The sequence below is a fragment of the Oreochromis niloticus genome, unplaced genomic scaffold, assembly GCF_001858045.2.
Source record: "Oreochromis niloticus isolate F11D_XX unplaced genomic scaffold, O_niloticus_UMD_NMBU tig00000235_pilon, whole genome shotgun sequence".
Lineage (NCBI taxonomy): Eukaryota > Metazoa > Chordata > Actinopteri > Cichliformes > Cichlidae > Oreochromis > Oreochromis niloticus.
The window spans coordinates 725201-737963 of NW_020327097.1; the positions used below are offsets into that span (position 1 = coordinate 725201).

The 12763-nt window shown below is 43.0% G+C and overlaps 2 protein-coding genes across 3 annotated transcripts in view; one reads left to right on the top strand and one right to left on the bottom strand.

The window, feature by feature from the left end:
- LOC109195581 (uncharacterized) overlaps window positions 1-12763 on the top strand; it is a 375002-nt gene that overhangs the window by 354249 nt on the left and 7990 nt on the right. The gene's annotated exons all lie outside the window — the stretch shown is intronic.
- LOC109195586 (gastrula zinc finger protein XlCGF8.2DB) lies at window positions 1569-12685 on the bottom strand. 2 transcript variants are annotated; one of them, XM_025904173.1, is made up of 3 exons: window positions 12640-12685; window positions 2503-3688; window positions 1569-2136 (listed from the first exon to the last, which is right to left on the bottom strand). In XM_025904173.1, the coding sequence occupies exon 2, from the start codon at window positions 3560-3562 to the stop codon at window positions 2504-2506; it is 1059 nt and encodes a 352-aa protein (XP_025759958.1). In that variant the 5' UTR covers window positions 3563-3688; window positions 12640-12685; the 3' UTR covers window positions 1569-2136; window position 2503. The 2 variants fall into 2 exon arrangements, with proteins under 2 accessions (XP_025759958.1, XP_019203381.1); XM_019347836.2 differs by having other exon boundaries at window positions 1569-2139.

Below are 12763 nucleotides of genomic sequence, written 5' to 3' on the forward strand. Positions count from 1 at the left end.
ACATAGACAGGTCTCAGACCGTGGTATCGGTCCCCAGTGTCGGGGGACTTTTAACGAGTACTTTAGAAAATGTGGTATCGAGGCTGATACCAGATACCGGTATCGATATCGATGCATCCCTAGTGGTGAAGTCAACAAAAAACACATTTCCTGTTTGTATACATTTTTTACAAATAAGATATTATGGGAGAAGGAGGGAGGAGTGTGCATAACACAGGATGAATGGACTCAAATATGGAAAGAACAATGGAAATGCACTACCTCACAAAGATGGAGGGAATTTGGATGGAAAATTTTGATTAGGTTCTTTATCACCTCTTACCAAAAGATTTATTATGATGGGAATCCCCCGTATGCTGGAGAAAATATAGACACAGATGACCTCAAGATGAGCTTAACATTAATTACTTTTATAAATATAATATTTGGGTTAAATGAATGAAAACTTTGTTTTTCTAATAATTCTTGTGACTCCTTCTGCTTTTTCAACTTGGTTCATCACACAGCCCTAAATATCTGTTTAATGTCCTGGTCAAATATTACTCCAAGGTGTTACTGGAGGCCAAGGTAATGCCATCCAGAGCAAGTATCTGGTTAGATACCATATTTCTAGGTATTTTAGGGCCAAGTATAATCAGCAGCATACAGTTAGTTGTCACCCAGGTCTTTATATCAAGCTCTGCTGTGTTCAAGCTATTAATTACTGCGTGCAGGAGAGCCAAAACACACATCAAACATTAAAGTTCAGTTATGCCAGCTTTAACCTTGGGATGCCTCAGCTTCTCTTTTATATCCCCCACACTCAACTCTCTGCATCAGGAAGCTCCTGCCACTGGTCACCCTGGGAGTTTCGTCCTTCTACACCCTAACAGTTAGCAGATAACGTAGTGAAGCATCGCCAAGCAGTTTTCACAAGGTCATGCTGACACAAAATTTGACTCTGACTTTAAACACTGGTCACTTCAAGTGTTGCTCTGATATACAGGAAATGACATCACGGCTCAAACTCTTTGTCAGTAAATCATTTCTTTATTTAACATATAAAATTTTGGTTTAATTGTTGCAGGATTTCATTACACAAACAAGCTGAAAAAAAAACCTGCAGAACACATGGATCAATGCATTCTTTAAAAATATAACAGGAAACAGATTTCTTAATGAAACTGCTGGAACAAAGCGAACCACTCAACACAAACACTACAGTAGAACAGTTTAGAAAGCTTAAAATGTAACAAGAGGCACATTTTCATTCATAGCTGCCTCATCAGATCTTTACAGAAGACTCCACCTGAACTCTGTGGAGCCTGATCTCAAGGGTTTAAGTCTGACCCTGAAACCAGAAGAGGATCTTTCTGTCTCTGCAGATTCACTTTGATCCAGAGATGGCAATGATTTCAGTCCTGCATCACGCTGATGTTTGCACAGAGAAGATAATTTAGTAAATGTTTTTGAACATTGGTAACAGTAAACTTCATAATCATTATGCAAAGTTTTACTCTGTGAATGGCACTCATGGCCATTGACCCGTGGTTGTTGATCAATGCTCATAAGAATTTGCATATTAATGATGAAGAAATTGACCTCACAGCCCATTGTTCATTCATTGGGCTGGTTTCAGTCGTTATGCAAATGTACTGTTTACAAGATTAACGTAAAAGCAGGAATCAAGACGTAACAGTTTATTTGTAACATGGAATCGTTTCTGAGTGGAGTATGAACTGAGATTACTCAAACTCTTTCACAGATGAAGTTCTCTTTCATGTGTCTGCGTTCATGCTTAGTATGATCACATGATTGTGAAAAGGTTTTGTCACAGTGTCTGCACTTGTATGGTTTCTCTCATGTGTGGACTCGTTTATGCTTTTCAAGCTGACATGCACTGATGAAGGATGACCCACACTGTTCGCAGACATGCTTTTTAACGCCACTGTGAAGGAGTTCATATTGTTTGAAGTCCTTTGAAGTGGTGAAGCCTCTCCCGCATTCTTTACAGTAGTTCATTTTGTCTCCAGTGTGTCTACGTTGATGTATTTTCAGAGTCCTTCAATGACTTAAAGTTTTTCCACAAAGGTCACAACAAAAGTCTTTCCCACAGCGATGACAGGGTTGAGAACTTGATCCATCTGTGTCGCTCTGCTTCTAAACAAAAACACAAAGACAGTGTAAGTCAGTCCTTCAACATTTTTATCCTGAACGTCACCTGAAATAAAGAGCATCTCTGCCAAAGTCCAATTACATTTTACTGTTTACATTATCACACTCAGCTCAATTTAATGTGCTATAAAAACGATAAGAGTAAAAACATTAAAGTAATACTAGTTTAATGCTACAATAACAATAACACAATTCTCAAACACTATCCCTAAAAACCTGTGATTAGAGTCTGAATAATCATTCAGAGCTGCCTTTCCATGCAGTAGAATTGCTAACATGCTAACACACTTTGATGAGCAGAGTTGTTTCAAACAGTCGGGCTGACAAGATAAAAATATAAATACATACCTCACAGTAACTGCACTTGTAGAGTCTTTCTGGTGTGGATCTGTTGGTGTGCTTTCAGGTAATGTGGAGATTTAAAAGTCTTCTCACACAGGTCACATTTATAAGGTCGTTCCTCAGTGTGGGTAAACATGTGACGTCGTAACTCTGTGTTTGTAGTAAACTGTTTACCACACTGATCACAGCTGTACACATCATGTCTGGTGTGAATGCGTAGGTGAATGCTTCGGCTCCCTATCAGGCTGAAAGTTTTTCCACAAATGTCACAGCTGTACGCCTTAATGCCAGAGTGGGTAACTAGATGACTCTGTAAGCTCTTACTGTGAGTAAAAGCTCTGCCACACTGATCACAGGTGTACGCTTTAACTCCACTGTGGATGAGTTTGTGTGTTTTTAAGCTTCCAGACGTGGTAAAAGACTTTCCACAGTCTCCACAGCTGAACGGTCTCTCTCCACTGTGGATTAGTTGGTGTGTTTTTAAGCTTCCAGACTGCGTAAAAGACTTTCCACAGTCTCCACAGCTGAACGGTCTCTCTCCACTGTGGATGAGTTGATGTGATTTTAAGTTTCCAGACTGGGTAAAAGACTTTCCACACTCGTCACAGCTGAACGGTCTCTCTCCACTGTGGATGAGTTGGTGTGTTTTTAAGCTTCCAGAGTGGGTAAAAGACTTTCCACACTCGTCACAGCTGAACGGTCTCTCTCCACTGTGGATGAGTTTGTGTGTTTTTAAGCTTCCAGACGTGGTAAAAGACTTTCCACAGTCTCCACAGCTGAACGGTCTCTCTCCACTGTGGATGAGTTTGTGTGTTTTTAAGCTTCCAGACGTGGTAAAAGACTTTCCACAGTCTCCACAGCTGAACGGTCTCTCTCCGGTGTGGATGAGTTTGTGTGTTTTTAAGTTTCCAGACCTGGTAAAGGACTTTCCACAGTCTCCACAGCTGAACGGTCTCTCTCCGGTGTGGATGAGTTTGTGTGTTTTTAAGTTTCCAGACCTGGTAAAGGACTTTCCACAGTCTCCACAGCTTAACGGTCTCTCTCCGGTGTCGATGACCTGATGCATTTTTAGGGAAGCTTTCACAGTAAAATCTTTCCCAAACTCGTCACGGTTGTATTTTTTTCTTCCACTTCTTTCTTCAACAAAATTGTCGGCCTCCTGAGAGCGCTGACTTCTCGATCCACGTTGGTCCTGCAGTGACAGAGACAAAAACAGAGGCAGTGATTTGTGGGAAATACATTATTCTAACCGGGCTTTTGTTAGTGGTATTTTGTGAGCTTTTATTAAATAAGTATTTATACTTATTTTCTCCGCCCCTTTCGTGAGTGTGGACGCTTCCTCTCTTTGCTCTTCAAAGGCTTTGCTTCTTTTATTGATTTTTATGCTGATTTTTTCCCTTTTTTCTAAATGAGCTTACCTGCGAGAGCTTCTGGACACTTATAGATCATTAGGACTAAAGTGTTCTTAACAGAACAGCAACATTTTTAGTTACCTTATCCTCAGCGCTCCGTGTGTCCTTGGCCTAGACACAGCTGAAGCCTGATTACAGTGTCTGGACACCGAACAGCCTCAATAGCCTGGAAAGGTGCTAACCGCTAGGCTAACTAGCAACAAGATGCCTTCCCTCTCCACAGATGACAACCACAGCCTCCTGCAGAAGATTGCAGTACTGGAGACAAAAATTCATCGCTTAGAAGTAAATGTGGAGGTAAATGGACTGTGTGGAAATGAAACAACCTCGCCGTTGATTCAAAGCAATGGCGATGAGCAAGCTAGTACACAGTTAAGGAGCACAGATAACATGACCAAGAAAGTAGACTCTGTGCATTATAATAAATCCTCAAGCAATAATCCCCCCTTGGACTGTCTTGGTGCAAAACCAAGACATAAATCATGTCTCCTGGAAGGGGGAGGACGTATCACAGGCAGAGCACAGCGAGCTGAAATCTCTGAAACCGACTGGCCTTCACTTCCTACGAGACAGAGAAGCTCTTCTACCCCTGTATACGGGAGGAAACAGGACTGGACAACCGTGAATAGGAAGGTTAACAACAAACCTCCAAAACAACTGAATGTGAAACTGCAGAACAGATTTGCTCCACTATCAAAGGACCCTGGATCTTGTTGGGAAGGAAGTATTATTTTTTGTTATTTTTATTATTTCCATCTATTATTTTATTTTTATTAATTCTATTTTTATTATTTTGTCATTACTGTTGCATCATAATCATATAGCAAGCCTTTGCATTGACACATTTATTGAAGTATTGATACTGCATTCATAGGTTTAAATATACAGTATTAGCCTTTAGTACAGGTCTAGTAAGAATCACTTTAAATTGCTGAGCTGCAGGGACAGGAAATATACTCTGTGCCAAAAGGAGACAGGAAACACTTCTGCAAGGCTTGCAGAAGTAAAACTGAAAGCAGAGTCTGAGTGCAAGTTGTTTTGTCATTTTGTTATGCATTTATATCTCTGATTAAGCTTTGATTAAGTTTTAAGTAGTGGTATTAGATTGAAACATTTGTTTTATACATTTTACATAGAAGTTAAGATCATCACAACACAGGATGGCCTCAGCCTGGTTGCCTAGGCCGAGGTCAACTAAGGTGCAGAGAGCATATGCACACTCTGTGCACGCACAGGCAGACATACACACACATACACACACACATACGGTTAGGGTGTAGGTGAAAGTTGAGCATGCTTCCTGTGACTGATGAAGAAACAGAGGAGCTGAGCTGGCTTACGGGAAACCACCGGGGAGAAGATGGAAGCCGGTGTCCTTTTACTTTTGTCACAAGTTGTCAAATAGAACATTTGTGGTTTTGAAACTGATGTATGTGATGACGCAATGAGGGGGCGTCACTAAATATACTCTGATGCATATAAAACTGTATTTTGAAGTCTGGGCGAAGAGATTTTGATGCTGTTTGTATACAGTGTCCATCTCCCACGCTGCGTGTGCTTCATTAAAAATCATTCGTTGACTCCAACTGACTGGGTCAGTGTGTTATTCCGATCTCCCACATCTCTCTCGTCCTCAAAATGAACCTTAACAATCTATATCGGACAACCATCCACCTAAAAGTAGCGAAGTAAAGTCTGAAAATCTGTTGAAAAGTAAAAGGCCACAGGGAAAGCTAAAGGCTAGGCCTGAAACTCTGATTGTGGGTGACTCTGCCGTAAAGGATGTACAAAGGATGTGCGGTAAGAACACTAAAGTCCTCTGCTTTCCTAAGGATATGGTCAACAACCTGAAGGAGAGAATTCTTCAGATTGCAGATGAATATCCAACTGTGACAAACATTGTTCTGCATACAGGGTCAAACGATGTGTCCAAACAACAGTCGGAGGCTCTGAAACGGGACTTTACTGGATTATTACATACTGTAAACTCTCTGAATGCAGCTGTATTCATCAGTGGACCTGTACCGCCCGTCAGAGGAGGAGACGAGAGATTCAGCAGGTTGTTTGCACTGAATAAATGGCTCATATCAGCATGTACTGACCACTCAGTGCATTTTATCAACAACTTTAATATTTTTTGGGAACGCAGGCATCTGTTTAAAGCAAACGGATTTAATTTTAACAAGTCAGGGGTGAAACTGTTCACCTCCAACTTGTTTTATTCCATACGTCATCCATCTGTGCTTGGTGCCAAGGCTGAGATAAACGAGGAGTTATCTCATAAAGAGGAACAAACAGTACTCCAAGAACAGACAAAGCCCAGCAGAAACCTTGAGGAGGAGCTCCATCTGCCTCCACCCGGGAAGAGCCTCAGAAAGGAGAGATGTCTGAGGCAAGAAGAGGGGTCCCTATTTGCCTCCAACTCTCTCAACAACACCAACGACCAGGACCAGGGACCACGACCTTCCCCAGTCCCCGGAACCCCTGACAGGCCATCACCCTCCTCCCCCTCCCTTTCTCCCTCATCCCCACACCTGAAATTCACTGAGGAGATGATGGAGCGGGTCAATGCTGGGCTCAGATCTACCCCCGGCCCAATCCCTTTTTGTCCCCCATAAACCCCCACCAGAGAAGCCAAAGGTTCGCCATCGAGCCCCGCCCTCAACAGAGCAATCGAAGTTACATTGCGCAGCCTCTCCCCCCTTAGTTCCTCCTTACCACCTTCATGCTCTGTCTCTGCAGTCTGATGTGTGATGTGTGGAGGGTCCAGGCTGTGAGGATTATGGCAGTGGTGACTTTTCCCAGGAGAAGCTGGGACCCTGTTTATTAGAAGGTTTTAAAATTTCAGTACTTTTAGGTGACAGAAGGAGACATGTGGCCTGGTCAAAACACAGAGAGCTGCACTCTAAAAGATCTTTAAGTATAGTAAACATACCTTGTGTGCCACAGACTGCTCCCAAACACAAGGGGGCAAATAATACCTCTAAAACACTTAAGTTGGCTTTATTAAACGTTAGAGCTTTAGCTGGGAAAACATATTTAATTAATGATTTAATCACTGAGCACAACCTTGATTTTATGTTTTTAACTGAAACTTGGATGGACCAAAGTAACAGTGGAGCTGTTCTCATCGAGACGACCCCTCCTAACTACATCTTGATGCATTCTCAATCATCCAGGAAAGTAAATCTCCAAAAGTTGAATCTGTTCATCTGGACGTAGCGTTTTGTGGGAGAAACGTTTCGTCACTCATCCAAGTGACTTCTTCAGTCTCAGCTGACTACAGGTTTCCCCAAACCTTATAAACAGTACATTTGCATAATGACTGAAACCAGCCCACTGAAGGAACAATGGGCTGTGAGGTCAGTTCCTTAATCATAATTATGCAAATTCCATGACCATTGATTAGGGCTGCACGATTAATCGTTAGAAAATCACGATCTCGATTCATACTTATGTGCGATCTCATTTCCAAATGACAACGATTTTTTTTTAAAAAAGAAGAAAAAAAAAGACGACGACGATTGTACCGCATTTTGATCCGGGACGTAATGTGCATGAAAACAAGCGCTCACTCTTCCTGCTCAACAAATGACAAGGGCGGAGCCTTATACCACGTGATACAGAAGCTGTGCCGTGATGCTCAAATTGGCAGGAAAAAAACAACGGAGAACACGTCAGGGATGACGAGAAAGTGACAGGAGAAAATCCGTCCCGGTCAACCACCCAAACGGGAACCTTATACAGCGCTTCCCTATACCCGTCGAACTTCCGCAGGCACAAAGAAATTACGGAGGCTATTACTTATCACCTGACCAAAGATATACCAACACTGTGCAAAACGAGGGATTTAGGAAAATGATCAACACCCTAGATAAACGCTACACAGTGCCGTCCCGCAACTATTTTTCTATTGTTGCACTACCTGCTCGGAATTTCAAGCAGTACAACCACAAAATGTGAGGCATTTATTGTTTTATGTTTATTTATTGTTTTTATGTTCAGTTTCAACTGTTACGAAGTTGATGTGCAGTTAATAAGTGCAATAAATATTTATATTGGAAAAGAAAATCATGAGAGAATCGTGATCTCAATTCTAAGCAAAAAAATCGTGATTCTCATTTTATGCAAAATCGTGCAGCCATACCATTGATCAACAATCACTGACCAAAACCCACTGATCAAAGAACACTGATCAATGGCCATGAGTACCATTCACAGAGAGTTGGGGAATGGCTGCAATCACAGCATTGTAAGATGGCGAAAGATGTACCCTTAGGCCCCCTCCTCGATTCAGAGATGGTCTTTCCCTTTTCACGTAAATGGCCTCCTTGACTCCGCGCTCAAACCAGGAGCACAAACTGGGTGTCATCAGGACGCTACAACACAGAGCGAACACCGGCTACATAGGGGATGACAACGTTGTTGCGTCTGTCTTTCTTATCCTCCCTCGCTGGTGTCTGATCTTCTTTTCTGTGACTCTTTGCTGACTTTATGAACACCCAGTTAGGATAACCACATGTTTTGAGTGCTTCCTTTACGTGTGTGTGTTCCTTCTTTTTTCCCTCAGGCTTAGAGAAAACATGTTCTGCCCGGTGGTGTAGGGTCCTGATTACTCCAAGTTTGTGTTCCAGAGGGTGATGGGAGTCAAAGAGGAGGTACTGGTCCGTGTGTGGGCTTCCGGTAAACTTCAATGTTGAGGTTGCCGTTCTCTTCAATGTGCACGGCGCAGTCCAGGAAAGGCAGACAGACTGTCTGCCACCAGCGAGGGAGGATAAGAAAGACAGACGCAACAACATTGTCATCCCCTATGTAGCCGGTGTATCAGAGAAACTCAGGAGAGTTTTCTCCAAGCACGACATCCCAGTGTACTTCAGACCCAGCAACACACTCAGACACAAACTGGTTCACCCGAAAGACAAAACTCCAAAACACAGACTGAACAACGTGGTGTATGCTGTACAGTGCAGCGAGGAATGCCCAGACCTCTACATTGGAGAGACCAAACAGCCACTTCACAAGCGCATGGCACAACATAGAAGAGCCACCTCCACAGGACAAGACTCAGCAGTCCATCTGCATCTTAAGGATAAAGGTCACTCTTTCGAGGATGCCAATGTTCACATATTGGACAGAGAGGACAGATGGTTTGAAAGAGGAGTGAAAGAGGCCATCTATGTCCACTGTGAGCGACCATCTTTGAACAGAGGCGGTGGTTTACGACACCAACTGTCTGCCATCTATAATCCAGTTTTGAGATCCCTCCCCAGACGCCTTAACGCCCACTCACATCCTGGGCCATCTGACCTCAGGAAATCACATGATAGGGTGGGGCCAGGTTTCACAATGAGCTCACCCGAAACCCGGGCTGATTAGGTCCCATACCCGCTTTCACACCTTGGTTCATGTGATTAGAGGATCACCAGGGGGTCCTTTGTCCCTCTTTGGGGGGATACTCCCACTGGGTTTAAATCTGGGACTCTCGGCCATTTGACCTTAGAACTGAAGAAGCTTCTCGGATGAGAGGTGAAACGTCTTCAAGCAACTTAAAGAAGTCCAGACGCTTTTCTTTGCAAACTCCTTTGACAACATATCAATCTGTCAATCCTTTCCGTGTCCGGGCCGGGTGAGGTTTCCCGTGTTGAGTCAAATTAAGCCGCAGGCTCCACTCCTCTGGCTCACCCCGAGCCGCGTGCTGTCCACCCTTACAGTGATCACACGGTTGCTGTAACAGTAGCCTACAATCAACGGCTGCAGCCCTCCTGCTGCCAGCTGTACACATCAACACCAAAAACAACAACAGCACAAGCAGCGCACAGGTTTTAAGCTGGTGAGGCATCATTGTAGATGCAGTGAAGGTGAGTCCATCTCACCTGCAGCAGCACCACGAGCCGCCACAATAATAAGACCTTTTTTATTTAATTATAAATAAATTCTTTCTCCTAATTATGTCCTGGGTTTTAGCTAATTAATAATACCAAAGGAAACATCACAAAAAACACTTAAGGTCATGAAAATTAATTGCGATTTAGTAATTCACTGAGGCATCCACCTTATTTATTTAAAAGTATCGTATCGGTATTGGTATCGGCGATACTGGCCCGAATTTACTTGGTATCGGATCGATACCAAAATATGCAGTATTGCACACCACTACCATCAAGCGGTGCAACTTCGTAGCTGAGCAAAGTCGTACTGAAACATTTGACAGATTTTCGAGCACCGTGTACATAAAATTGTTTCGAGGTCAGTAAACACAACCAGAGTTACATAAGGTACATAAGGGGCACTGTCGAACAAAGGATTGATTTTAGGTGTGCAGTATTTTATGCCCGCTAGCATGCTCTACCAAAAATAGGCTTTGTTGTGTATCTGACAGACGAAAGTCAAACTAGTTCCACACCACTGAAGTTGCAGCATTTTTACAAACCAGTTCTGGTTCATCCGTTTCATTTAACGACCCACTTTCTCTTCTCGCCGCCATGTGCTTATGTAAACATATGCACTGCGCATGCGCGTTTTACCCATATTCTATCCAATATTTCATTTCCTATCATTGCCCAAAATTACACCGGTATTACCGTGAACGGTATGATATAGCCCAGCCCTACACGTGTCAATATTTATGTCTCCAGATTGTTTGTATAGTGAGCTGTTAAGAGATTTTGGGGTTTTTATTATGTTATGCTTAAAAGTACGTTTCATTATCTAAATGTGTTTGCTCTTTTCAGTATTCAGCTTAAACTCTGTGCACACTTTGTGCAGACTCCTAAATGGGGAAGTTACACTCTGTACTCAGAGTCTGCACGCAGCAGCTATTTTATCTCTTCCTGTATCACTTCCTGTATGTGCTTTCAATAAAAGACTACTTCTTTATGCTGCAGGCGAGAGTCTCTCTGAGTCTCCCCGTGTACACGTAAAACCTGTCTCTGAGCGTTTTATTCCGACCTGGGTTGCAATTCAGGAAAACTCCTGACATGAGCCATTAAGACTGTACTCTTGGTACAGTTTTTATTTTGCTGCTTTGTCTTACACTGTCAAATAAACACAGATTTGCAGCGTTTGTATGTGTGTGCAAAAGCAAATGTGCCAGGCCTCAAAGACAATGGGTGGTTTGCACAACAAAAGCAGGATGTGAATCGAGCATATGACCTGTACAAATCTCAGCAGGGTGATCAGTGGCGGTCCTAGCCTGTTTGGCGCCCGGGCGAACACTCCCTCTGGCCTCCCCCCCCCCCACACACACACATAAAACATATTAAGGATTATACATTAACATAAAACTGTTGTCGGAACCATACTGAATTTCGCCAGAGAAACACACACACACACACACACACACACACATATGAAGAGAGAGAGAGAGAGAGTATGGATTGTATGCAAACGGCTACCAAACAGCCATCATAATTCATCATACAATGAGAACAGGACAAATCAACAATTGACAATGATTAATTACTATTAAAGTCTGTAACATAATGTCTTGTTTGGAATTTAGTCTGTTACTGTTACTATTTTTACCATTTCTTATTGGAGCAACTGTAACCCACATTATTTCCTTAGGGATTAATAAAGTATGATTCTGATTGTTTCAGGATGACCTGCCATTATCCAATCACACATCTGCTTATGTGTATCTTTTGCTCGTTTCTCCTCCTCTTCTTTTCTCTTTTTTCTAAACTAAGCACCTGATGGCTTTGAACTTTTCTTGTCCATCTTCCATTTTGCACTCCATCCTCCAACCCGAGGATCACCACAACATAACCTAACAGACCTACACCTTAGTTCACAGATTCACTTTGTCTAAGGTGTATTTTTGGGATTTCACACAACCCAGGATTCAAATCATGAATACATAATGGGCTTGGATTTACATTATTATGAATGAAATGTGCTCTATTTGGAAGCAGCCGGCCCCCTCTCCCCTTTCGACGCGTTGTGTGTGAGACTTTAAATCATCAAACTGTAAATTATAAATATTAAATTGTCATTGATCCCTTTACCCCGAGTCCTAAAGTGTATATTTATTTTCTTACTCTTCTTACAGTTATTATTTGTTTACTTGCACTGCTGTAACTGGAGCCCCGTCGTCTCGTCTCTCTATATACTGGACTGTATATAGCGGAGATGACAATAAAGTTTACTTTGACTTCAGCAGCGAGTAGGCGCACCGAGGGCTCTCGCGCTCACTTTTCGCGTATTGAATTTCGAAAAAACACCGGTGCAAATTATAAGTCTGTATCATGATGTCTGGTGTTTTCGTGTTTGTTGGTTTGTTTTTATTTTGTTTTATTTTGCGAGTTGATTATATGCTGCTCCAGCCAGCCAGAGAATCCCCGCCGCCCCGCCCTCTCCTCCCTGTGCCGCAAGCAGCAGGTGCACCTCGCAAACGGAGGGCGCCCTTACTCCCAGCAAATGGGCGATAGAAAACCGATCGGTGCCTATGCCATTCCCAATATGCGCTGGCATGACGTCTGGGCAGCATGAGTACAAGCAATTTTTTTTTTTTTTTTTGCCGATGCCCGTGATGCCGCCCCCACCACGATGCCGCCCCGGGCAACCGCCCGTGTCGCCCGTATCTAAAACCGCTACTGGGGGTGATTAACACCTCGGGACTTGCACCAGAAAATAAAAAAGTCAGTAATTCTAGTAGGTGTTGGGTTCAAGGGATTTCTGCAAATGTGCGCAGGGTTAGTAAATCTAGTGTTGAAGTTAGATCGGTGCTTACCTTTAGATGAGCCCACAAACCGAGAGAAACTCCGTGATGAAGCTGGAACTCTTTCCAAACACAGGAAACAGGTCAGGCACCAGAGACCCACGTGGTTCACGCTGATCTCAGCTACGATCCAGGA